This window comes from Mustelus asterias, chromosome 29 (assembly GCF_964213995.1).
Source record: "Mustelus asterias chromosome 29, sMusAst1.hap1.1, whole genome shotgun sequence".
Taxonomy (NCBI): Eukaryota; Metazoa; Chordata; class Chondrichthyes; order Carcharhiniformes; family Triakidae; genus Mustelus; species Mustelus asterias.
Genome location: NC_135829.1, coordinates 7,676,009 through 7,701,567, shown reverse-complemented (window position 1 = coordinate 7,701,567; position 25,559 = coordinate 7,676,009). Strand labels below are relative to the sequence as shown.

At 47.7% G+C, this 25,559-nt stretch overlaps 1 protein-coding gene across 1 annotated transcript in view; it reads right to left on the bottom strand.

Annotated features, from left to right (window-relative positions):
* The window catches only part of ccdc33 (coiled-coil domain containing 33), a 289,497-nt gene that overhangs the window by 50,834 nt on the left and 213,104 nt on the right, over positions 1 to 25,559 (bottom strand). The window contains exons 16-17 of the mRNA XM_078199812.1: positions 10,664 to 10,848; positions 5,892 to 5,949 (exon numbers count right to left, since the gene is read on the bottom strand). Coding sequence (XP_078055938.1) covers positions 5,892 to 5,949; positions 10,664 to 10,848 — 243 coding nt within the window. The remainder of the gene's footprint in view (positions 1 to 5,891; positions 5,950 to 10,663; positions 10,849 to 25,559) is intronic.

The following is a 25,559-nucleotide window of genomic DNA, read 5'->3' as shown; positions in this document are numbered from 1 at the left end:
ATTTAGCATGGCCAATCCACCTAACCTACACATCTTTGGACACTAAGGGGCAATTTAGCATGGCCAATCCACCTAACCTGCACATCTTTGGACATTAAGGGGCAATTTAGCATGGCCAATCCACCTAACCTGCACATCTTTGGACATTAAGGGGCAATTTAGCATGGCCAATCCACCTAACCTGCACATCTTTGGACACTAAGGGGCAATTTAGCATGGCCAATCCACCTAACCTACACATCTTTGGACACTAAGGGGCAATTTAGCATGGCCAATCCACCTAACCTGCACATCTTTGGACACTAAGGGGCAATTTAGCATGGCCAATCCGCCTAACCTACACATCTCTAGACACTAAGGGGCAATTTAGCATGGCCAATCCACCTAACCTACACATCTTTGGACACTAAGGGGCAATTTAGCATGGCCAATCCACCTAACCTACACATCTTTGGACACTAAGGGGCAATTTAGCATTGCTAATCCACCTAACCTCCACATCTCTGGACACTAAGGGGCAATTTAGCATGGCCAATCCACCTAACCTGCACAGTCTTGGAGACTAAGGAGCAATTTAGCATGGCTAATCCACCTAACCTACACATCTCTAGACACTAAGGGGCAATTTAGCATGGCCAATCCACCTAACCTGCACAGTCTTGGAGACTAAGGAGCAATTTAGCGTAGCCAATCCACCTAACCTACACATCTTTGCACTGTGGGAGGAAACCGGAGCACCCGGAGGAAACCCACGCAGACACGGGGAGAATGTGCAGACTCCACACAGACAGTGACCCAAGCCGGGAATCGAACCCGGGTCCCTGACGCTGAGAGGCAGCAGTGCAGCAATGTTAACCAATGTGCCACTGTGCCGCCCCCAATCGGCCTCGCAAGCCACTCAGTTCAAGGGGCAGTTAGGGATGGGCAACAAACTTTGGCCCCGCTGGCGACGCCCAAACCTCCATGAAAAAATTTAAATCCCAAGGTCCGTTTTTCAGTCTGTAAGTTTGATCGAGCGAGAAGGTCTCTTTCCGTTGCTAAAAGGCAAAGAATACATCTTTGCAATGAGCCACAGCTCAGCGAGACACACCCCAGCGATCTCCACACAGCAGGAGGAGGTTGTTTCTGGGATTGGAATGGAGATTCTTTCTTTTTGGGTGTAACAGTATCTCTAATATCACACACAGGATGGCAGAGAGCAGTGTGCAACCTTCAATGGTCCCCTTCGCTGTGTTTCTTTTATTTATTGAAAACCTTCCTCATTCTCTCTCCCTCTCTCTCTCCTGGCGCATTTATAATGCAAGACGTTTTCTTTTTACTCTGATGTAAGTAGTTCCGATTTGCTTTGACAGGAACAAAGGACGACTTGCTCGATGGGACCGGGGAATCGGAATAAATTCACGGATCTGAATTCTTGGGATGACGGGGTCTTTTTTACCACCATCTCCAGGCACCAACCACCCCCCCCCCCCCCACCTCCCTCCCCGTCCCGCCTCCAGTTTACACTCCAGTGAAGGGACTGAAGGCGACGGGAATTCCACTCGGGATTGAGGCAATCCTGCCCCTCGGGGACTGCTGACGACATGATTGGCCAGTGGCTCGCCAATCCCGTCAGCCGCACTGGCTGGAAGAGGACGTTCGAGACGTCAGAGGCCCAGGTTACGTTCAGTGTTCCCGGGATTGGGGGGAGGGTAGGGAAGGCCTGGGGAGGGGAGGGTGGGTGGCGGGGTGTGCACAAGAGGCGCGATCAAGGTCTCGCGGGAGAGGCCAGGTGGGAGGGACATTTAGACACCACTGAACCTTAAGTCGGGGGGGTGGTTAAGTGCATGACTTCAGAAGGGGGCTTCTGATGGAGACCCCAGCCCAAGGGGTAACTAAGGCATATTTCGGGTGTCCCTCACCGAGCTTCAATCTTCCCACCCCAGATTGGGACTGGATAGGAAGTGACCCTCAAGCGGCCATTAATTGGCCATTTCGTGGTCTCAGCTGGGGCAAGGGTGGGCTACCATGGTTATAGAAAGAAACATAGAAAAACTACAGCACAAAACAGGTCCTTCGGCCCCACAAGTTGTGCCGAACATATCCCTACCTTTTAGGCCTACCTATAACCCTCCATCCTATTAAGTCCCATGTACTCATCCAGGAGTCTCTTAAAAGACCCTATTGAGTTTGCCTCCACCACCACTGACGGCAGCCGATTCCACTCGCCCACCACCCTCTGTGTGAAAAACTTACCCCTAACATCTCCCCTGTACCTACCCCCCAGCACCTTAAACCTATGTCCTCTCGTAGCAGCCATTTCCACCCTGGGAAAAAGCCTCTGAGAGTCCATCCGATCTATGCCTCTCAACATCTTATATACCTCTATTAGGTCTCCTCTCATCCTACGTCTCTCCAAGGAGAGATGTATTAGGATACAGTGTAAAGTATTGTTTCTTGCGCACTATATTAATGCAAGTCAGTGCTGTGAAGTTAAAATTTATTAGTCACAAGTAAGGCTGACATTAACACTACAATGAGGTTACTGTGAAAATCCCCTGGTCCCCACACTCCGGCGCCTGTTCGGGTACACTGAGGGAGAATTTAGCACGGCCAATGCACCCTAACCAGCACATTTTAGACTGTGGGAGGAAACCGGAGCACCCGGAGGAAACCCTCACAGACACAGGGAGAACGTGCAGACTCCACACAGACAGTGACCCAAGCTGGGAATCGAACCCGGGTCCCTGGCGCTGTGAGGCAGCAGTGCTAACCCACTGTGCCACCATGCTGCCACTGCTGGAGTGTCACACTTCCAGTAAAATTGATTGGGAGAGAGACAAAAGAAGCTTCGAACATATTACGACATTGAATGCCTCTTAAATAACCCCACTCTCTCGTCGAACAGAGCAGCTATTTAAATAATCCCCTGAATGTACAGACAGCTAGCAGAGTGCGCCACTTGCCACGGATTTCACTTTCCAAGGCTGGCAATCGAATTAAGTTTACACTGAAGTTAATTAACGAAACTAATTAAACCTTGGATAGGAAGGAGATAAATCTTGTTGCTCATTTGTATCAGCAACAGGAGACTCGTATGCTCTCAGACTCTGCCTGTAAGTGTTACTCATTCTCATTTAGAATCATAGAATCCCTACAGCACAGAAGGAGGCCATTCAGTCCATCAAGTCTGCACCGACCACAATCCCACCCAGGCCCTATTCCCATAACCCCATGCATTTACCCTGATATTCCCCCTGACACTCGGGTTAATTTAACCCACACATCTTTGGACACTAAGGGGCAATTTAGCATGGCCAATCCACCTAACCTCCACATCTTTGGACACTAAGGGTCAATTTAGCATGGCCAATCCACCTAACCTACACACCTCTGGACCGGAGGAAACCCACGCAGACACAGGGAGAACATGCAGACTCTGCACAGACAGTGACCCGAGGCCGGAATCGAACCCGGGCCGCTGGTGCTGTGAGGCAGCAGTGCTAACCGCTGTGCCACCGTGCTGCCCCCTCTTAGCTCAAGAGTGGAGGATTGATTTGATTTGATTTAATTATTACGGTAGCACAGTGGTTAGCACTTCTGCTTCACAGCTCCAGGGACCTGGGTTCGAATCCCGGCTCGGGTCGCTGTCTGTGTGGAGCCTGCACATTCTCCCTGTGTCTGCGTGGGTTTCCTCCGGGTGCTCCGGTTTCCTCCCACAGTCCAAAGATGTGCGGGCTAGGTTGATTGGCCATTCTAAATTGCCCTTAGTGTCCCGGGATGCATAGGTTAGAGGGGCTAGTGGGTAAATATGTAGGGATATGTGGATAGGGCCTGGGTGGGATTGTGGGTTGGTGCAGACTCGATGGGCCGAATGGCCTCTTTCTGCACTGTAGGGATTCTATGATTCCATGATTATTGTTACATGTATTAGCATACAGTGAAAAGTATTGTTTCTTGCGCGCTATACAGACAAAGCATACCATTCATAGAGTACATAGGGGAGAAGGAAAGGAGAGAGTGCAGAGTGTAGTGTTACAGTCATAGCTAGGGTGTAGAGAAAGATCAACTTAATGCAAGATAGGTCCATTCAACAGTCCAATGGCAGCAGGGAAGAAGCTGTTCTTGAGTCGGTTGGTACATGACCTCAGTCTTATGTTATTTTTAATCGTGGGATGTGGGCGTCGCTGGCAGGGCCAGCATTTATTACCCATCCCTGAGGGCATTTTTAGGAGTCAACCACATTGCTGTGGCTCTTGAGTTGAAGCGAGGGATATAAAGAGAGGGGTGGAAATGTTAAAATAAAGACATTGTTTGACCATGAGCCAGTGTCCATCAGCGAGTGCTGTGGTTACCGGGGAAACAGGAGTCACTGCGTGTTAAGACATGAGCAGTGCCATTTTGGATGACCCCCAAGTTCACAGAGCAGCCATGTTAGGCGGAAGCTAATCAGTCAGTCACTACTCCCCCTAGTGTCGCACAAGGTGAGGCAAAGTTCAGGGGTCAACGCATTAGGTTTGTGACACAATTTTCAAAATTAACTGGATTTAACAAAAAAAGAGGGACAGTAACGCAATGGCTCGAACATCCAAACATCCAGTGTCCAGATCTTCGCAGTTACAGAGCTAACTGATCCAAAACAACACCAATGGGCGGCACGGTGGTTAACGCCGCTGCCTCACAGCGCCAGGGACCCGGGTTCGATTCCCGGCTTGGGTCACTGTCTGTGTGGAGTCTGCACGTTCTCCCCGTGTCTGCGTGGGTTTCCTCCGGGTGCTCCGGTTTCCTCCCACAGTCTGAAAGGCGTGCTGGTTAGGGTGCATTGGCTGTGCTAAATTCTCCCTCAGTGTACCCGAACAGGCGCCGGAGTGTGGCGACTAGGGGATTTTCACAGTAACTTCATTGCAGTGTTAATGTAAGCCTACTTGTGACTAATAAATAATCAACTTTAAACTATAAATGCCATGTTGTGTTTGATGTGTACAGAATCTAACACCCGCACGCACGGTATAAATAAGAAAGACTTGCATTTCTATAGCACCCTTCACAAGCTCAGGAAACTCTTTCCAACCAATGAATTACTCTTGAAGTGCAGTCACTTCATAATAAGTTTTATTTATTAGTCACAAGTCGGGCTTACATTAACACTGCAATGAAGTTACTGTGAAAATCCCCTAGTCGCCACACTCCGGCGTCTGTTCGGGTTACACTGAGGGAGAATTTAGCACGGCCAATGCACCCTAACCAGCACATCTTTCAGACTGCGGGAGGAAACCGGAGCACCCGGAGGAAACCCATGCTGACATGGGGAGAACGTGCGGACTCCACACAGACAGTGACCCAAGCCGGGAATCGAACCCGGGACCCTGGCGCTGTGAGGCGGCAGTGCTAGCCGCCGTGCCACCGTGCCAAACAATGTAGCGACCAATGTGCCCCAAGCAAGCTCCCAAACGACAAGATAGAATTGTTTAAAAGCAAATTATGCTGGAATCTGAAACCAAAAGAGGGAAAAGGCTGGAAAATCTCAGCAGGTCTGGCAGCGTCTGTAAGGAGAGAAAAGAGCTGACGTTTCGAGTCCCTTTGCCAAAAGCTGATAGCGATGGTGGCGGGAACAGTGGTTGAAAGAACATTCCAGAGGGACTGCCCCAGGAACCTCAGCCTAGATTGTGTGCTCAAGTCTGTGGGACATGGCTTAAAGCCGGAATCTTCTGCCTCAGAGCTGACAGTGCGACCAGCTGAGGCAGGCCAGCGTCGACACGTGATTTATACATTAAGGAAATGGCAATTGTGCATCGATGCGCGAATGATTACTGGAAGGACAAAAGAAGGTTTCCCCGCTGAGAGATTGCTACTTAACCCAGCAAGGCACTGGGAATCTGTACAAAGCCGCTGCCAGTCTCTTTCGTACTTACCTCTGTCTCGTGACGTGTGATTGCCTGATTGACGGACTGGTCCTCAATTGGCGGCTCTCTGCATGCAAGACAAAAGATGTTCACCGATAAATCTGGGTTCAAGTTATGCCTACAACAGCTTATATTTATCTGTCACATACAATATCAAAGGACGCTGCAGGGAGGGGGTAACAGGAGAAGGGACAGCGCGGTGGCACAGTGGGTTAGTACTGCTGCCTCGCAGCGCCAGGGACCCGGGTTCGATTCCCGGCTTGGGTCACTGTCTGTGTGGAGTTTGCACATTCTCCCCCGTTGTCCGTGTGGGTTTCCTCCGGGTGTTCCGGTTTCCTGCCACAGTCCGAAAGATGCGCGGGTTAGGTGCATTGGCCATGCTAAATTGCCCCTTTGTGTCCTGGGACGCGTAGGTTAGAGGGATTAGCGGGGTAAATATGTGGGATTACGGGGATAGGGCCTGGGTGGGATTGTGGTCGGTGCAGACTCGATGGGCCGAATGGCCTCCTTCTGCACTGTAGGGATTCTATGATTTCTATGACCCCTAGCTTGTCCTGGCGAAAACCTTGCTCAAAGGAATACAATAAGAATTTGAATTCATGTGGAGAGAGTCAGGATCGGAATCACAAAATACTACAGGACATAAGACATAGGGGGTAGAGCCTGGATGGGATTGTGGTCGGTGCAGACTCGATGGGCCGAATGGCCTCCTTCTGCACTGTAGGGTTTCTATGATTTCTATGAAGAGGCCTTTCGGCCCATCGAGTCTGCAACGACGCGCGAAATGCCCTGACCTGCCCACCTAATCCCACTTGCCAGCACTTGGCCCATAGCCTTGAATGTAATGACGTGCCAAGTACTCATCCAGGTACTTTTTAAAGGATGTGAGGCATCCCGCCTCCACCACCCTCCCAGGCAGCGCATTCCAGACCGTCACCACCCTCTGGGTAAAAAACGTTTTCCTCAAATCCCCCCTAAAACTCCCAACTCTCACTTTTAACTTGTGTCCCCTCATAACTGACCCTTCAACCAAGAGGAACAGCTGCTCCCTATCCACCCTGTCCGTGTCCCTCATAATCTTGAACACCTCAATCAGGTCGCCCCTCAGTCTTCTCTGCTCCAGAGAAAACAACCCAAGCCTACCCAACCTCTCTTCGTAACTTAAATGTTCCTTATGACCGGGTTTCTGGGGACCCGGGTTCAAATCCTGCCAAGCAGAATTTGAATTCAATTAAAAATATCTGGAATTAAGAATCTACTGATGACCATGAAACCATTGTCGATTGTGGGAAAAACCCATCTGGTTCACTAATGTCCTTTAGGGAAGGAAATCTGCCGTCCTTACCCGGTCTGGCCTACATGTGACTCCAGACCCACAGCAATGTGGCTGATTCTCAATTGCTCCCCAAGGGCAACTAGGGATGGACAATAAATGCTGGCCAGCCAGCGACGCCCATGTCCCATGAATGAATAAAAAAGCATCCTGACTCTAAACGTTGGCTCTATTCTCTCTGCAAGAAGTCTCACAACACCAGGTTAAAGTCCAACAGGTTTATTTGGTAGTAAAAGCCACTAGCTTTCGGAGCGCTGCTCCTTCGTCAGATAAGTGGGAGTTCTGTTCACAAACAGGGCATATAAAGACACAAACTCAATTTACAAAATAATGGTTGGAATGCGAGTCTTTACAGGTAATCAAGTCTCTACAGGTACAGGCAATGTGAGTGGAGAGAGGGTTAAGCACAGGTTAAAGAGATGTGTATTGTCTCCAGACAGGACAGTTAGTGAGATTTTGCAAGCCCAGGCAAGTCATGGGGGTTACAGATAGTGTGACATGAATCCAAGACCCCGGTCGGGGCCGTCCTCATGTGTGCAGAACTTGGCTATCAGTTTCTGCTCAGCGACTCTGCGTTGCCGTGTGTCGTGAAGGCCGCCTTGGAGAACGCTTACCTGAAGATCAGAGGCCGAATGCCCGTGACCGCTGAAGTGTTCCCCGACAGGAAGGGAACACTCTTGCCTGGTGATTGTTGAGCGGTGTTCATTCATCCGTTGTCGTAGCGTCTGCATGGTTTCCCCAATGTACCATGCCTCGGGACATCCTTTCCTGCAGCATATCAGGTAGACAACGTTGTCCAGTCCATGAGAGTTACCCCAGTCCAACGCGTATCAGGTAGACAACATGAGGACGGCCTCAACCGGGGTCTTGGGTTCATGTCACACTATCTGTAACCCCCACGACTTGCCTGGGCTTGCAAAATCTCACTAACTGTCATGTCTGGAGACAATACACATCTCTTTAACCTGTACTTAACCCTCTCTCCACTCACATTGTCTGTACCTTTAAGACTTGATTACCTGTAAAGACTCGCATTCCAACCATTATTCTGTAAATTGAGTTTGTGTCTTTATATGCCCTGTTTGTGAACAGAACTCCCACTTACCTGACGAAGGAGCAGCGCTCCGAAAGCTAGTGGCTTCTGCTACCAAATAAACCTGTTGGACTTTAACCTGGTGTTGTGAGACTTCTTATTATATGGATTGGCCATGGTAAATATTTGGAGTTAGAGGGATAGGGGACAGGATAAGGCCTTGATAAGGGACTCTGTCTCAGAGAGAGTCAGTGCTGACTCGTTGGGCTGAATGGCCTCCTTCTGCCCTGTTGGGATTCTATGATTCTAAATATCGACTTGGCAGAGAGTCTTGAAGAGGAGAGTTGAAAAGATGGGGATGTCTGTTTAAAGTTAAAGTTTATTTATTAGTGTCACGAGTAGGCTTACTGGTGACACTGCAATTAAGTTACTGTGAAAATCCCCGAGTCGCCACACTCCAGCGCCTGTTCGAGTACACTGAGGGAGAATTTAGCACGGCCAATGCACCTAAGCGGCATGTCCTTGGGAGTGTGGGAGAAAGCAGGAGCACCCGGAGGAAACCCACGCAGACATGGGGAGAATGTGCAGACAGTGACCCAAGGCCAGGAATCGAACCCGGGTCCCTGGCGCTGTGAGGCCGCAGTGCTAACCACTGTGCCACCCGTGCTGCCCTAGGTTTGGGTAGGGAATTCCGGAGGTTTGGGCTTAGACAGATGAAGGCTTGGCTGCCAATGGCTAAAGCAAGAAAAATAACCTGGAATATTCTTCTCTGAACCTGTGCTAGATGATCACCTGAGCCACAGGTTTATCAGTCGCACCATACCTTATTCCTCCGGTAATACAGTGGGGTTTAATACGTTCAGTCTTCGCATATCCAGCTGCAGCCTCCTCACAATATTGATGTGGACATAACCTTAATAAATATACCAGTGACCTCAGAGTGGGAGAAAGGCAAAATCATTTTTCCCGACATATCTAAACCGGGGATTTGTGTGGGTTCAGATTCCAATTATGGGGAGTATTTACCCGCCAGCCTGTACGCCACAAAGAGCTTCCAACTCAGCAACCTCAGAAAGCAGAGTAAAACTTGCAAGGGTTGGCTTGTATTATCATGTGGACGGGGTTAGATACAGATTGCACTTCACGTTTCATTTGGATAATGGACAGCAGAAGGCACTAGAATAAAATTTGTGCACCTCAGGCAAAGTCAGAGATTTGACGCGACTGATTGAGTCGCGATCGCTATATCGTGACGATCATGTACCTTTAAGGCAGCGCATCTTAAGATGCGTTCTCCAAGGCGGCCTTCACGACACACGACAGCGCAGAGTCGCTGAGCAGAAACTGATAGCCAAGTTTCGCACACATGAGGACGGTCTAAACCGGGATGTTGGATTTATGTCACATTATCAGTAACCCCCACAGCTTGCCTCCTGGACTTGCAGAATTTCACTAGCTGTTCTGTCTGGAGACAATACACATCTCTTTAACCTGTGTTGAATGCTCCCTCCACCCACATTGTCTGTACATTTAAGACCTGGCTGGCTGTAGAGATTTGCATCCTAATCAGTATTCTGTAATTTGATTTCTGTGTCTGTTTGCACTGTTTGAGAACAGATATCCACTCCATCTGACGAAGGAGCAGCCCTCCGAAAGCTTATGGTATTTGCTACCAAATAAACCTGTTGGACTTTAACCTGGTGTTGTGAGACTTCTTACTGTGCCTACCCCAGTCCATCTCCACATCATGGCTACACTGTTTCCTCAGACTGTGACCCCCTGATTCTGGACTCCCCCACCTTCAGGAACATCCTTCTCGCATCTACCCTGTTTAGTCCTGTTAGAATTTTATACGTTTCTATGAGAAACCCCCCCCTCATTCTTCTGAACTCCAGCGAATATAATCCTAACCGACTCAATCTCTCCCCGTACGTCAGTCCCGCCATCCCAGGAATCAGTCTGGTAAACCTTCTCTGTGCTCCCTCCTTAGCAAGGATATCCTTCCTCAGATAAGGAGGCCAAAACGGCGCACAATATTCAAGGTGCGGCCTCTCCAAGGCCCTGTATAATTGCATCAAGACATCTCCTACACTTGAATCCTCTCGCTATGAAGGCCAACATCCCATTTGCCTTTTTTATCACCTGCTGCACCTGCAAGCTTACCTTCAGTGATTGCTGTACAAGGACACCCAGGTCTCGTTGCACATTCTTCTCTCCTAAGTTATGGCCATTCAGATAGTAATCTGCCTTCCCGTTTTTGCTATCAAAGTGGATAACATTCATCCAAATCATACTGCATCTGCTTCTGAGTGTCTCACGTACTGACACTCTGGCTAGCCAGCACCTCACAAGTTACTGGTCAGTCCGGATTACACAATCTACGTGGGCTGGAGACTGGTTAAAGGAAAACTCCACCTTTTCTGAGCAGGAACAGCAGCTTGTTGGGCCTGGAGAGGACTGGAAGCTCCGGCTGGCTCCTGTTGCTGCCTCTCTCTCTCCTGCCTCTCCTGTGGACGAGGACTGCGGAAAAGGTAGTCGTATTCGGGAAGAATCTGTGCCAGGGCATCGTAGGGCGGGAGACTAACTCTGTCCTGCCGAAGCTGTGAAAGGAAGAAAGGAATATAGTAAGGCAAATAAAGCATTAACTTTGCAACAACTTATGTTTACATAGCATCCTTAATAGTGTCTTAACGTTGTTATGGTTCAGGTTAGAAACATATAGAAACAGAAGATAGGAGCAGAAGGAGGCCATTTGGCCCTTCGAGCCTGCTCCGCCATTCGTCACGATCATGGCTGATCGTCCAACTCAATCCTAATCCTGCTTTCTCCCCATAACCTTTGATCCCATTCACCCAAGTGCCTCTTGCATACGTTCAATGTTTTGGCATCAACTACTTCCTGTGGTAATGAATACCACAGACTCACCACTCTTTGAAGAAATCTCTCCTCATCTCCACCCCAAATGGTCTACCCCGAATCCTCAGAGTGTGACCCCCTGGTTCTGGACTCTCCCACCATCGGGAACATCCTCCCTGCCTCCATCCTGTCTAGTCCTGTTAGAATTTTATAAGTCTCTATGAGATCCCCCCCCTTATTCGTCTGAACTCCAGCGAAAACAATCCTAACCTAGTCAATCACTCCTCATACATCAGTCCCGCCATCCCCAGAATCAGCCTGGTAAACCTCCAAAGTGTTTTATGAAGCCAACCTGAATCAGAAGTTTTGCATTTTGAATTTGGCTAGGATAAGCATGAGATGTTCCATTTCAGATATGATTCAAGTGACCCACTAGGGAGCTTTTATCAAACAAAGTTTATTTAAGAATATAGTTAACATGTATAGCAAGAAAATTAGCAAGAACTTTTATCAATTACAAGCGAAAGCAAAACAACCACAATAATATATAACCCTTAACCAATATATATCAGATGTTCCAATCAAAACCAATTTCCAATAAGCAAAACCCTCTAAACAGATTTATCACCGCACAGGCTAAAGCTCACTTGATACTGGAATCCAGTTCCCCGGATTGAATGCTGAGTTCAAATGATCTTGAAAACTCAGAGCAGCTTGTCGTCCCCAAAACACCGCATCCTTACTGCAGCACTGCAACAAGCCTTTCTTTTAGCCAACTGGTAAAATCTTCAAAGCAAAACAGAGGGAGAAAGAGACTACTTTTCCAGTTTGTTTCTAAGACTACCTCTAACACTGCAGCCAAAATAAAACGAAAAACAACCCTAGTCAGCTGACCTGCTCAAAGTTTTTTTTCTCCTCCCACAATGACATCACCTAAGGCTGTGAGCATGATTTAGAAAAGAAACCTTTCTTAAAGGGACACTAACATCACAATGTTATAAAACATTCCAAAGTTACGGCCCGAGATCACGCACACCGGCGCCTGTTCGGGTACACTGAAGGAGAATTTAGCACGGCCAGTACACCCTAACCAGCACGTCTTTCGGACTGCGGGAGGAAACCGGAGCACCGCAGGGAACCTATGCAGACACGGGGAGAACGTGCAGACTCCGCACAGACAGTGCGGACCCAAGCCAGGAATCGAACCCGGCTCCCTGGCGCTGTGAGGCGGCAGTGCTAACCACCGTGCCAAGATTCTTGCCAGGCAAAGGAATCAAAGGGTAGGTGGGAATCGAAACATAAACAGATCAATCATGCTCTTATCGAGTGGCGGAGTAGCCTCGAGGGGTCGAATGGCCTCCTTCTGCTCCTACTCCGTACATTCCACACTAATAACTGCTTCCAGATTTTAATATGCAATACATCCCAGATTGTAACAACTTGTTGCATAAATAAATTACTCCTCATCATCTTCTGGTGCTTTTGCCAATGATATATCTTCTGATATGCAAATTTGAAAACACAAGGTTTTCTTTCAAGAGGGTAATCTCTAATTTGCAGCTTTTTGGAACTTTCAAGACTAACATTTCTCAGTCCCGTCTTTTCTCCTTACATTTGTTCACAAGCATAGGATGAAGGCAGCAACATGGGTTTGATGTTCCACTGTATCTTAGGCACAGTTTCCATGCAATGAAACTACAAAGTTGTACTATGCTAATCTCACAACCAGAAACAGCGATGTGAAAAATGTCACAGGAAGGACATTTCAGGATAAACTGCACAGAATCTTTTCAATGTTCTTTTTATATTTCATCCGCTGCTATTTTTGTTGTTAAAACTTACAAAGTCATAGAGGTTTACAGCGTAAGCAAAAGTTTATTTATTCGTGTCACAGGTAAGGTTTACATTAACACTGCAATGAAGTTACTGTGAAGTTCCCCTGGTCGCCACACTCCGGCGCCTGTTCGGGTCAATGCACCCTAACCAGCGCGTCTTTCAGACTGTGGGAGGAAACCGGAGCACCGGGAGGAAACCCACGCAGACACGGGGAGAACGTGCAGTCTCCGCACAGACAGTGACCCGAGCCAAGGAATCGAACCCAGGTCCCTGGCGCTGTGAGGTAGCTAACCACTGTGCCACCCCATGGAAACATAGAAACAGGCCCTTCGGCCCAACTTGTCCATGCCACCTTTTTTTAACCACTAAGCTAGTCCCAATTGCCCGCGTTTGGTCCATATCCCTCTATACCCATCTTACCCATGTAACTATCCAAATGCTTTTTAAAAAATAACCGCCTCTATTCCTGCCTCTGGCAGCTCGTTCCAGACACTCACCACCCTCTGAGTGAAAAAATTGCCCCTCCGGACACTTTTGTATCTCTCCCCTCTCACCTTAAACCTATGCCCTCTAGTTTTAGACTCCCCTACCTTTGGGAAAAGATGTTGACTATCTAGCTGATCTACGCCCCTCATTATTTTATAGACCTCTATAAGATCACCCCTCAGCCTCCTACACTCCAGGGAAAAATCCAGCCTCTCCTTATAGCTCAAACCATCAAGTCCCGGTAGCATCTTTTCTGCCCTCTTTCTAGTTTAATAATATCCTTTCTATTATAGGGTGACCAGAACTGTACACAGTATTCCAAGTGTGGTCTTACCAATGTCTTGTACAACTTCAACAAGACCTCCCAACTCCTGTATTCAATGGAATGCATGAATGCCATGAAATCATTAACTCTTAAAGCACAGAAGGCCATTCAGTCCATTGGGTCACTGCCTACTCTTTGAAAGAGTTATCCACTCCTCTGCACTTACTATAAAGCTAACCAATCTTTTGCTCCCCCACATGTGTGCATAGTTCCACAGAATACAAAAGAATACCAGATAACTGTGCACAAATAATATCATTTTCTTCATCTTGTTGTCCAGGATATCTCTACAGGAGTCCCCCCAGGGTAGTGTCCCAGGCCCAACCATCTTCAGCTTCATCAATGACCTTCCTTCCATCATTAGGTCATAAGTGGGGATGTTCGCTAATAACTGCACAATGTTCAAGATCATTGGTGACTCCTCAGATACTGAAGCAGCCCATGTCCAAATGCAACAAGACCGTGACAATATCTAGTATGGACTGAGAAGTGGCAAGTAACATTCGCGCCAAGCAAGTGCCAGGCATTTACCATCTCTAACAAGAGAGGATCTAACCCTCGTTCCTTGACATTCAATGGCATTACCGTCGCTGAATCCCCCAACATCAACATCCTGAGGGGTTACCATTGACCAAACAGTGAACTGGACTAGCCATATAAACACAATGGCTACCAGAGAAGGTCAAAGGCTAGGAATCTTGCAGCGAGTAACTCACCTCCTGACTCCCCAAAGCCTGTCCACCATCAACAAGGCACAAAGTCAGGAGTGTGATGGAATATCTTCCACTTGGCTGGATGACTGCAGCTCCAACCAGAACTAGGGGGCATAGCCTTAAAATAAGGGGGAGCAGATTTAGGACCGAGTTGAGGAGGAACTGAACCTGTGGAATGCCCTGCCCCGTGAAGCAGTTGAGGCTACCTCATTGAATGTTTTTAAGGCAAGGATAGATAGATTTTTGAACAGTAAAGGAATTAAGGGTTATGGTGAGCGGGCGGGTCAGTGGAGCTGAGTCCACAAAAAGATCAGCCATGATCTCATTGAATGGCAGAGCAGGCTCGAGGGGCCAGATGGCCTACTCCTGCTCCGAGTTCTTATGCTCTTATGTTCCAACAACGCTCAAGAAACTCAACACCATCCAGGACAAAGCAGACCATTTGAATGCTACCCCTCAGACAGCATCTTCCTTTGAGATGCTCCTGAAAGGTAGGAGATAAATTAAAGTCTACCAATCAGTAACGCTTCATTTAAATTGATAATGAGGCAGATAAAGAGGAAGATGGTGGAATAGTGGTATCGTCCCTGGTCTCATAATCCAGGAGCCTGGCTAATGCTTTGGGTGTGGAGATGCCGGCGTTGGACTGGGGTAAGCACAGTAAGCACAGTAAGCACAGTCTCTATAGTACTTCTTACTAATGCTTTGGGAACATGGCTTCAAATCCCACCACAGAGAATGGAATTTAATTTGCCAATTTACACATTCATTCTGTAAGTAGGAATGGAATAGAATCATAGAATCACAAAATGACCCCATCCATTGACTCCATCTACACTTCCTGCTGCTTGGTGTGGCTCCTGCTCTGTCCAAGATCGCAAAAAATTACAAACGGACGTGAACGAAGCCCAGTCCATCACGCAAACCAGCCTCCCATCCATTGACTCTGTCTACACTCTCCGCTTCCTCAGGAAAGCAGCCAGCATAATTAAGGACCCCATGCACCCCAGACATTCTCTCTTCTTCCGTCGGGAAAATGGTACAAAAGTCTGGGGCCACGTACAAACCAACTCAAGAACAGCTTTTTCCCTGCTGCCGTCAGATTTTTGAATGGACCTACCTCGCACTAAGTTGATCTTTCTCTACACCCTAGCTATGACTGTAACACTACATTCTGTACTCTCTCCTTTTCTTCTCTATAGTAAGTAGTCTCACAACACCAGGTTAAAGTCCAACAGGTTTATTTGGAATCATGAGCTTTTGGACCGCTGCTCCTTCAATGGGTGAGTCACTCACCTGACGAAGGAGCAGCGTTCCGAAAGCTCATGATATCAAACAAACCTGTTGGCTGATGTTGTGAGACTTCTTACTGTGCCCACCCCAGTCCAAGGCCGGCATCTCCACATCATTCCTTCTCTATGAACGGTATGCTTTGTCTGTATAGCGCACAAGAAACAATGCATTTCACTGTATGCCAATACATGTGACAATAATAAATCAAATCAAAAGTCACTAATGCAATTCAAATTCAACTAATAAATGTGCAATTGAAATCTGCTGTTTAAAATTAACCATCTGGTTCATTAACGCCCCTTTAGGGAAGGAAATCTGCCACCCGTAACCGGTCTGGCTCCAGACCCACATTAACTTTGAAATGCCCTCGGAAACAGCTGAGCAAGCCCTTAATGCCCTTCTCGCCAATGGTGAACGAACCCCCCCACTTCGCTGCACTTTCTTCAGTAGCGGAGCGCGCAAATCCCCGTAGACATCGGCGGGACTGGAAGATCCCGCCATCCGCCAACAGCGAGCCACCCCCGACGCGGCAAATATGCCATGCAGTGGGCAGAAAATCCCACCCCTCTGCTTCCCTCTCCACGGATGCTGTCAGACCTATTCAGTATCCCCGGCATTTTCCGTTTTTAATTTCTGATCTCTGGCAGTATTTTGCTTCGATTGCAACTGATAATCATTCCTGAATCCGTACCTCTTGATCCTCTCACTCATCTAGCATCTTAATTTTCCAAGGAGAACATGAGCTCACCCCCCCCCCAACACTCCCCCCAAGCGTATTCTTATTCTTAAAATGCATCACCTCATTTTTATGTGAATGGAATTTAATTTATACGTCCATTCTGTGGGTTAGAATAGAATCATAGAATCACCGAATTCCGACAGTACAGAAGGAGGCCATTTGGCCCATCGTGTCTGCACCGACCACAATCCCACCCTGGCCCTATCCCTGTAACGCCACGCATTTACCCTGCTAATCCCCCAGACACTAAGGGGCAATTTAGCATGGCCAATCCACCTAACCTGCGCATCTTTGGACACTAAGGGGCAATTTAACATGGCCAATCCACCTAACCTGCACATCTTTGGACACTAAGGGGCAATTTAGCATGGCCAATCCACCTAATCTGCTCATCTTTGGACACTAAGGGGCAATTTAGCATGGCCAATCCACCTAACCTGCACATCTTTGGACACTAAGGGGCAATTTAGCATGGCCAATCCACCTAACCTGCACATCTTTGGACACTAAGGGGCAATTTAGCATGGCCAATCCACCTAATCTGCTCATCTTTGGACACTAAGGGGCAATTTAGCATGGCCAATCCACCTAATCTGCTCATCTTTGGACACTAAGGGGCAATTTAGCATGGCCAATCCACCTAACCTGCACATCTTTGGACACTAAGGGGCAATTTAGCATGACCAATCCACCTAACCTGCACATCTTTGGACTGAGAGAGGAAACCGGAGCACCCGGAGGAAACCCACGCAGACACGGGGAGAAAATGCAAACTCCACACAGACAGTGACCCGAGGCCGGGAATCGAACCCGGGTCCCTGGCGCTGTGAAGCCGCAGTGCCTCCCCACTGTGTCACCCCGGCAACGTTGGTCCAAAATTATGCCACGATTCGACACCAAAACCCAAAGGCGGTCTGAAAACGAGTCAACAAACTTCTTAAAAGGGGTATGTAGTAGATTGGTCAGACATAATTTCTTGTTCAAATACTCACAGTTGCTGTGAGGGGCCTGTAGTAAGCCCCCATTTGACGCATTCTGAGTATAAACCGGCCTCCTCCAAACTTAAAACATCCACCGAGAACCCGGGCCTCAACTGTTCCCTTTCCCTGTGCGCTGAGCACACGAGGTACCCAGTAGCAAACCTACTCAGGTGCCCTACTCACTTCCGCAGCCTCCCTTCAGAAGGTTGCTAAGTAGCCTCTCTACCGAGTTACCCTTGAGATCAAATTTTGATTTGTTCTCGTTCAGGACGAGCCGGCCGCACAACATGCCAAGAAACTGCTCCTTGGCCACACGGTGTCGGCACAGTAGTGCTAGTGAGGTGCGCTTGACCGGAAACTGCCCCCTCCCCCACCCTCCTGACCCCACCCACCTAATGCTTGGGCCGCAGGCCACATTCATCTCCGTCCCGGCGGAAGACAATGTACAGTCTTGTCGGCTCGTTCCTTTTGGTCGCCACAACACAACCTTTCCTTAGCAACGGCTCACAACACACTGGCTGAGCCTGGGGAGGTGGGGGAAGGGAGTAAGAAACTTAGCATGGGAGCAAACCTGTTTGATTGGCAGGCAGGGTGGGTGGGGGGGAAGGGGGGGTGGGAATGGCCTCTTACTTTAAGAAAATGATGCATTTCTCAAAATATGAAGAAAATGCAATGTCTTAAATCATATATTTGAATGAAAAACAATTAAAGATCTAAACAGGACATGCTTTGTACTTATCACTACAACATTTTTTTCTAACCTATTACCGAAGGCTCCTCCGAGCTCCCAGATTCAGAAGCTTCAGTTCAAGAGAACTGGGTGACATCCGTTCACTGCAAACAAAAGGAATATGTCCAAGCCTTGTATCTTTTTTGAATTACCCAGGAGCCTGGGGGGGGGGGGGGAGGGGTGAGCAGGAGGAGACTACAGTTTCCCCCTTGCTTTATCCATGGCAACCCCTCAAGCCAATCAGAGTCGACTTGCCAACCAATCGGCACGTCAGGTTTGGAGGAAAAACGGTCGAGAGAATTTATCTCTGACCCTCTTAGTCACCCCAAAATCAGCCCTGGAAACTAACATTGATTTGATTTAGATTTATTATTGTCACATGTGTTGGCAAGCAGTGAAAAGTATTGTTTCTTGCACGCGATACAGACAAAGCATACTGTTCATAGAGTACATAGGGGAGAAGGAAAGGAGAGGGTGCAGATTCTAGTGTTACAGTCATAGCTATGGTGTAGAGAAAGATTAACTTAATATAACCAAAAGAGAAAATGCTGGAAAATCTCAGGAGGTTTGACCCTTTGTCAAAGGGTCATCTGGACTCAAAACGTCAGCTCTTTTCTCTCCTTACAGATGCTTCCAGACCTGCTGAGACTTTCCAGCATTTTCCCTTTTGGTTTCAGATTCCAGCATCCGCAGCAATTTGCTTTTATTCAGCTTAATGCAAGGTAGGTCCATTCAAAAGTCTGATGGCAGCAGGGAAGAAGCTGTTCTTGAGTCGGTTGGTACGTGACCTCAGACTTTTGTATCTTTTTATTCCAACGGAAGAAGGTGGAAGAGAGAATGTCCGGGGTGCGTGGGGTCATTGATTATGCTGGTTGCTTTTCCGAGGCAGCGGGAAGTGTAGACAGAGTCAATGGATGGGAGGCTGGTTTGCATGATGGACTGGGATATGTTCACAACACTTGCTCCCTCAGGATGTCCTGTTGAGTTTCACAGCCAAGAAATTTCATTCAAGGTTTAGCCCGTGTTGTTATGTGTGATAACCCCCATGACTGGCAGGGGGAATCCCTGATCAACCTCCCTGTCGAACTCACGTTGTTTTGTTTCTTAAAGACTTGATTAGTTGTAAGTATTCGCATTCCAACCATTATTCATGTAAATTGAGTTTGTGTCTTTATATGCTCTGTTTGTGAATAGAATTCCCACTCACCTGAAGAAGGGGCTTGGAGCGCCGAAAGCTTGTGTGGCTTTTGCTACCAAATAAACCTGTTGGACTTTAACCTGGTGTTGTTAAACTTCTTACTGAACTTATAAAATACAAGCTCCCTGGTGATTGGTAATTACCTCACCAGGTGGAGCTCATATACTGAGCCCTTTATAAAGCAAGACCCTGAGTGGGTCCATTATTGCACTGTCCTGGTTGGGCCCTGTTTGCGTTCACCACAGGTTTGTGGTTATGCTTGACTTTATTTTATGCAATAAGGCCCTGTTCCTTTACAGCCGACTCCTGGAATTACTATATTATGTTAAGCGATTGGCAGCAGCCATTTTGTACGTAGCAAGATCCCACGATGAGCAATGTGATCAATTAATCCGGTTTGGGAGGGTTGGTTGCTGGATAATTATAGGTTGAGTCTCATTCTCATCCTGTACCACGGGACACTTTAATAATAATCTGTTACTCGTGGAAATTTATTTTTGTGCTGACCATCCATTGACTCTGTCTAAACTTCCCGCTGCCTCGACAAAGCAGCCAGCACAATCAAGGACCCCACGCACCCCGGACATTCTCTCTTCCACCTTCTTCCATCAGGAAAAAGATACAAAAGTCTGAGGTCACGTACCAACCGACTCAAGAATAGCTTCTTCCCTGCTGCTGTCAGACTTTTGAATGGACCTACCTCGCATTAAGTTGATCTTTCTCTACACCCTAGCTATGACTTTAACACTACATTCTGCACTCTCTCCTTTCCTTATCTATGAATGGTATGCTTTGATTTGATTTGATTTGATTTATTACTGTCCCATGTATTAACATACAGTGAAAAGTATTGTTCCTTGTGCGCTATACAGACAAAGAACTTATCAAGCACAATGGTTAGCACTGCTGCCTCAAAGCGCCAGTGACCCGGGTTCGATTCCCGGCTTGGGCCACTGTCTGTGCGGAGTCTGCACGTTCTCCCCGTGTCTGCGTGGGTTTCCTCCGGGTGCTCCGGTTTCCTCCCACAGTCCAAAGATGTGCGGGTTAGGTGGATTGGCCGTGCTAAATTGCCCCTTAATGTCAGGGAGGTTAGGAGGCTAAATATTTGGGGTTACAGGATTAGGACAGGGCCTGGGTAGGATTGTTATCGGTACAGGCTCGATGGGCCGAATGGCCTCCCTCTGCACTGTAGATTCCATGAACTATGAACTCGAAACTATTTTCAGCCAATGTCCTTCACTAAAACAGTAAAATGCATTAACAGGGTTATGGTTGAAAGAAGCCTTCGCTACTTCCACACACTTGATATCTTTTAATTGCGCCTAAACTGAATAAGATGTGAATTTGTTTTTGATTCAGACGGACAATGAGAGACAATGATAGCTGTTTGGGGCGGGTTGTAATGAGCTGAGTTCTGCAAAGTGGACACTAAATGCCTTTAGATGGATCCTGTGTTTATCTGTACACAGGTCGCTCCGGCTTGTATCTGGTCAGCAAGATAATCCCACTGGCGACGACACGGCGTATCTGATGTCAACCCATTTCCACTCTCTCGGGTTGCGGTTATCAAGAATGCCGATCTCCCAATGCCTTCCCCGCTCCGACTGAAACCACTTCCACCCTGGGCCACAGCGAGGGAGAACTGCAGGCCCCCTTTTCCGGCCTTATCGGAATTCATCTCACACCACACGCGGCTGCGATCGATGCCTCGCTGTCTTCCCTCAGGTTAAGCGATATGCAAGTGGGCTCACAGAGCTGGGAGGTGTAATTAGTTCCTCTCTGGGGCCTTGCTGCCCCCGTGGAGTGCTGGGGAGATGGTAAATCAGTGGGTTAATGGATGGATCGAGCGGGGGAGGAGAGAGAGGCCGATAGGTCGCTGCTTATCTGCATAGGAGACAGACAGGCAGACCAGACCGCAGCTCAGAGCACACTCCTATTGCCTTCATTGATCAATCACTTCTTTAGCAGTTAACATTGTTAAAAGCCATTATTCTGCAGGAACAACAGAAACTGCCAGAAATTTGATAAGGTCTGGCTGCAACTGGAAAACGGCCACAGAACCTTCCAGGTTCTGGCAATGGGTCTCAACTCACCATTCAGCCCTTTTATCATAGAATCCCGACAGCGCAGAAGAACATAGGAACTAGGAGCAGGAGTGGGCCATCTGGCCCCTCGAGCCTGCTCCGCCATTCAATAAGATCATGGCTGATCTTTTCGTGGACTCAGCTCCACTTACCCGCCCGCTCACCATAACCCTTAATTCCTTTACTGTTCAAAAATGTATCTATCCTTGGCTTAAAAACACTCAATGAGGTAGCCTCAACTGCTTCACTGGGCAGGGAATTCCACAGATTCACAACCCTTTGTGTGAAGAAGTTCCTCCTCAACTCAGTCCTAAATCTGCTCCCCCTTATTTTGAGGCCATGCCCCCTAGTTCTAGTTTCACTCGCCACTGGAAACAACTTCCCTGCTTCTATCTTATCTATTCCCTTCATAATCGTTTATGTTTCTATAAGATCTCCCCTCATTCTTCTGAATTCCAATGAGTATAGCCCCAGTCTACTCAGTCTCTCCTCATAAGCCAACCCTCTCAACTCCGGAATCAACCTAGTGAATCTCCTCTGCACCCCCTCCAGTGCCAGTATATCCTTTCTCAAGTAAGGAGACCAAAACTGTACACAGTACTCCAGGTGTGGCCTCACCAGCACCTTATACAGCTGCAACATAACCTCGCTGTTTTTAAACTCCATCCCTCTAGCAATGAAGGACAAAATTTAATTTACTTTCTTAAATATCTGCTGCACCGGCAAACCAACTTTCTGTGAATCATGAAAGAGGCCATTCGGCCCATCGAGTCTGCACCGACATCAATCCCACCCAGATCCTAGCCCCGTAACCTCATATATTTACCCTATTACTCTCCCTGACACTAAGGGGCAATTTACCATGACCTGCACATCTTTGGACACAAAGGGACAATTTAGCATGGCCAATCCACCTAACCTGCACATCTTTGGACACTAAGGGGCAATTTAGCATGGCCAATCCACCTAGCCTGCACATCTTTGGACACTAAGGGGCAATTTAGCATGGCCAATCCAACTAACCAGCACGTCTTTCAGATTGTGGGAGGAAATCAGAGCTCCCAGGAGAAACCCACGCAGACACGGGGAGAATGTGCAAACTCCACACAGCTGGTGACCCAAGGTCGGAATTGAACCCAGGTCCTTGGCGCAGTGAGGCATGATGTGGAGATGTCGGCATCTCCACATCATGGCTACCATCGACACTGCAAACTGCCGACTCCAAGTGGAGAGGATCTCCAAGAAGATCGCGCATATCGACACAGACATCCTTACTGTGCTGTGAGGCAGCAGTGCTAACCACTGTACCACCATGCCAAAGGTTTCATTACATCTTTGATGCTGGATAATAATTGCACCCTTGTGCTCTACAATGATCTCCTAATCATGTGCCTGCTCATTTATGACTGTACAATAATCTGTTTACATAAATGATTAAGAGACTAATAATTCTGAGCAACGCCAGTCCCTGATGGGCTCCGCATTTACTGTATAAAGATTAACATGCAGCTTTCACTCTCCCTTATCTATCAGCCACATGGCACAAGCAGGATGTTAGCAATTACTGAGCATAGTTCCAGTCCTTTCTGATCTTGTAATTCTCATTCATAAATGGCAATGTGCTATCATTTATTTTTAGCTACCATCCCTGGATACGGTGGCACAGTGCTTAGCACTGCTGCCTCACAGCGCCAGGGACCTGAGTTTGATTCTGGCTTCGCGTCACTGTCTGTGTGGAGTTTGCACGTTCTCCCCCGTGTCTGCGTGAGTTTCCTCCCACACTCCAAAACTGTGCAGGTTAGGTGGATTGGCCATGCTGAATTGCCCCTTTGTGTCCAAAGATGTGCAGGTTAGGTGGATTGGCCATGCTAAATTGCCCCTTAGTGTCCAAAGATGCGTAGGTTAGGTGGATTAGCCATGCTAAATTGTCCCTTAGTGTCCAAAGATGTATAGGTTAGGTGGATTGGCCATGCTAAATTGCCCCTTAGTGTCCAAAGATGTATAGGTTAGGTGGATTGGCCATGCTAAATTGCCCCTTAGTGTCCAAAGATGTGCAGGTTAGGTGGATTAGCCATGCTAAATTGCCCCTTTGTGTCCAAAGATGTGCGGGTTATGTGGATTAGCCATGCTAAATTGCCCCTTTGTGTCCAAAGATGTGCGGGTTATGTGGATTAGCCATGCTAAATTGCCCCTTTGTGTCCAGAGATGTGCGGGTTATGTGGATTAGCGGGCTAAATACATGGGTTAACAGGGGTAGGGGCTGGGTAAAGTACTCTGTCAGAGAGTCGGCGCAGACTCAATGGGTCCAATGGCCTAATTCTGCACTGTGGAGATTCTATAATTCTATCCCCATATTATAACCCCAGAGTAACCCTTAACAGCACTGTGGGTATACCTACAGCACCTGGAGTGCAGTGGTTGAAGAAGCCAGCTCACCACCACCTTCCCAGGTGCAAGTAGGGGTGGGCAATAAATGTTGACCTAGCCAGCGTCACCCACGCCCCTCGAAAGAATAACTAAAAATCCTGTAAAGACCAGGAGAGTGTCTAGAAATCATAGAAATCATAGAAACCCTACAGTGCAGAAGGAGGCCATTCGGCCCATCGAGTCTGCACCGACCACAATCCCACCCAGGCCATATCCCCACATATTTACCCGCTAATCTACACATCCGAGGACTCTGAGGGGCAATTTTTAACCTGGCCAATCAACCTAACCTGCACATCTTTGGACTGTGGGAGGAAACTGGAGCACCCGGAGGAAACCCACGCAGACACGAGGAGAATGTGCAAACTCCACACAGACAGTGACCCAAGCCGGGAATCGAAGCCAGGTCCCTGGAGCTGTGAGGCAGCAGTGCTAACCACTGTGCTACCGTGTCTGCCACACAAGAAACTGGGTCAACTGGGAGCTGAACTCGAAGACAAAATAGTTGTTATAAGAATGTAACAGATTAGCTGGAATGTCGATCTTTGGAAGAAACTAAAATAAATATCTCGTTTTAATACAACCTCGCTTGAGAATTAATTTACTGCCAACAGCTAACCGCTGTCATCATCAATGTTGCTCCAACAATGAATTGGATTATAATGTAAATATATTCAATTTAAAACCTACTTTAAATACATAATTCGCTGTACTTTTTTTAAACTGCAGCCTTGCCAATGTCAAATATCTTTACTGACGTCTAAACAATTTTCTACCCACACGGCTGAAGGTATCCGATGGACTTTGTGGGCAGGGGGAGGTCACAAGCAGATCAGCCACAGCCTTACTAGATGGTGGAGCAGGCTTAAAAGGGCCGAGTGGCCTACTCCTGTTCCTAATTCATATGTTGGTATGACTTACCGGCTAATTAATGTCAGGTTTGGATCAAAGAATCAGTCAGGGAGATTGGCGTGGCCGATTTGCCAGTCAACACTTAATGCAGTCATAATGGTGTTGTTAATTGTTGGTATCTAATACTAACTCCCGATCTGTGCCACTGTCCCTCATCCATAACCAAACCTTAACTACGAACCATCAGTCTGCAACATCAACCCTTAACCATAAACATCTAACTATTAACTAACTAAATCCTAACTATTAACCATCAATCGACACCATCATCCCTTAACCAGAACTAAACCTTAACTATTAACCATCGATTTACACCATCATCCCTAACCATAAACAAACCTTAACTACTAACCATCAATCGACTCCATCGTCCCTTAACCATAACCAAACCTTATCTATTAACCTTAGGGGTGGCACAGTGGTTACTTTGAGGTGAATTTCCTGTATTAAATCATGGAATCATAGAATCCCTCCAGTGCAGCAGAGGCCATTTGGCCCATCAACTCTGCACTGACTCTCCAACAGGGTATTTTACCACAGGCCCTCTCCCCTGCCCTCACCCCTTAGCCCCACACATTTACCATGGCTAATCCCATCTAACCTGCACATCAGTGGGCAATTTAGCACGGCCAATCCACCTAACCCGCACATCTTTCGGGTTGCGGGAGGAAACCGGAGCACCCGGAGGAAACCCCACGCAGACACGGGGAGAATGTGCAAACTCCACACAGA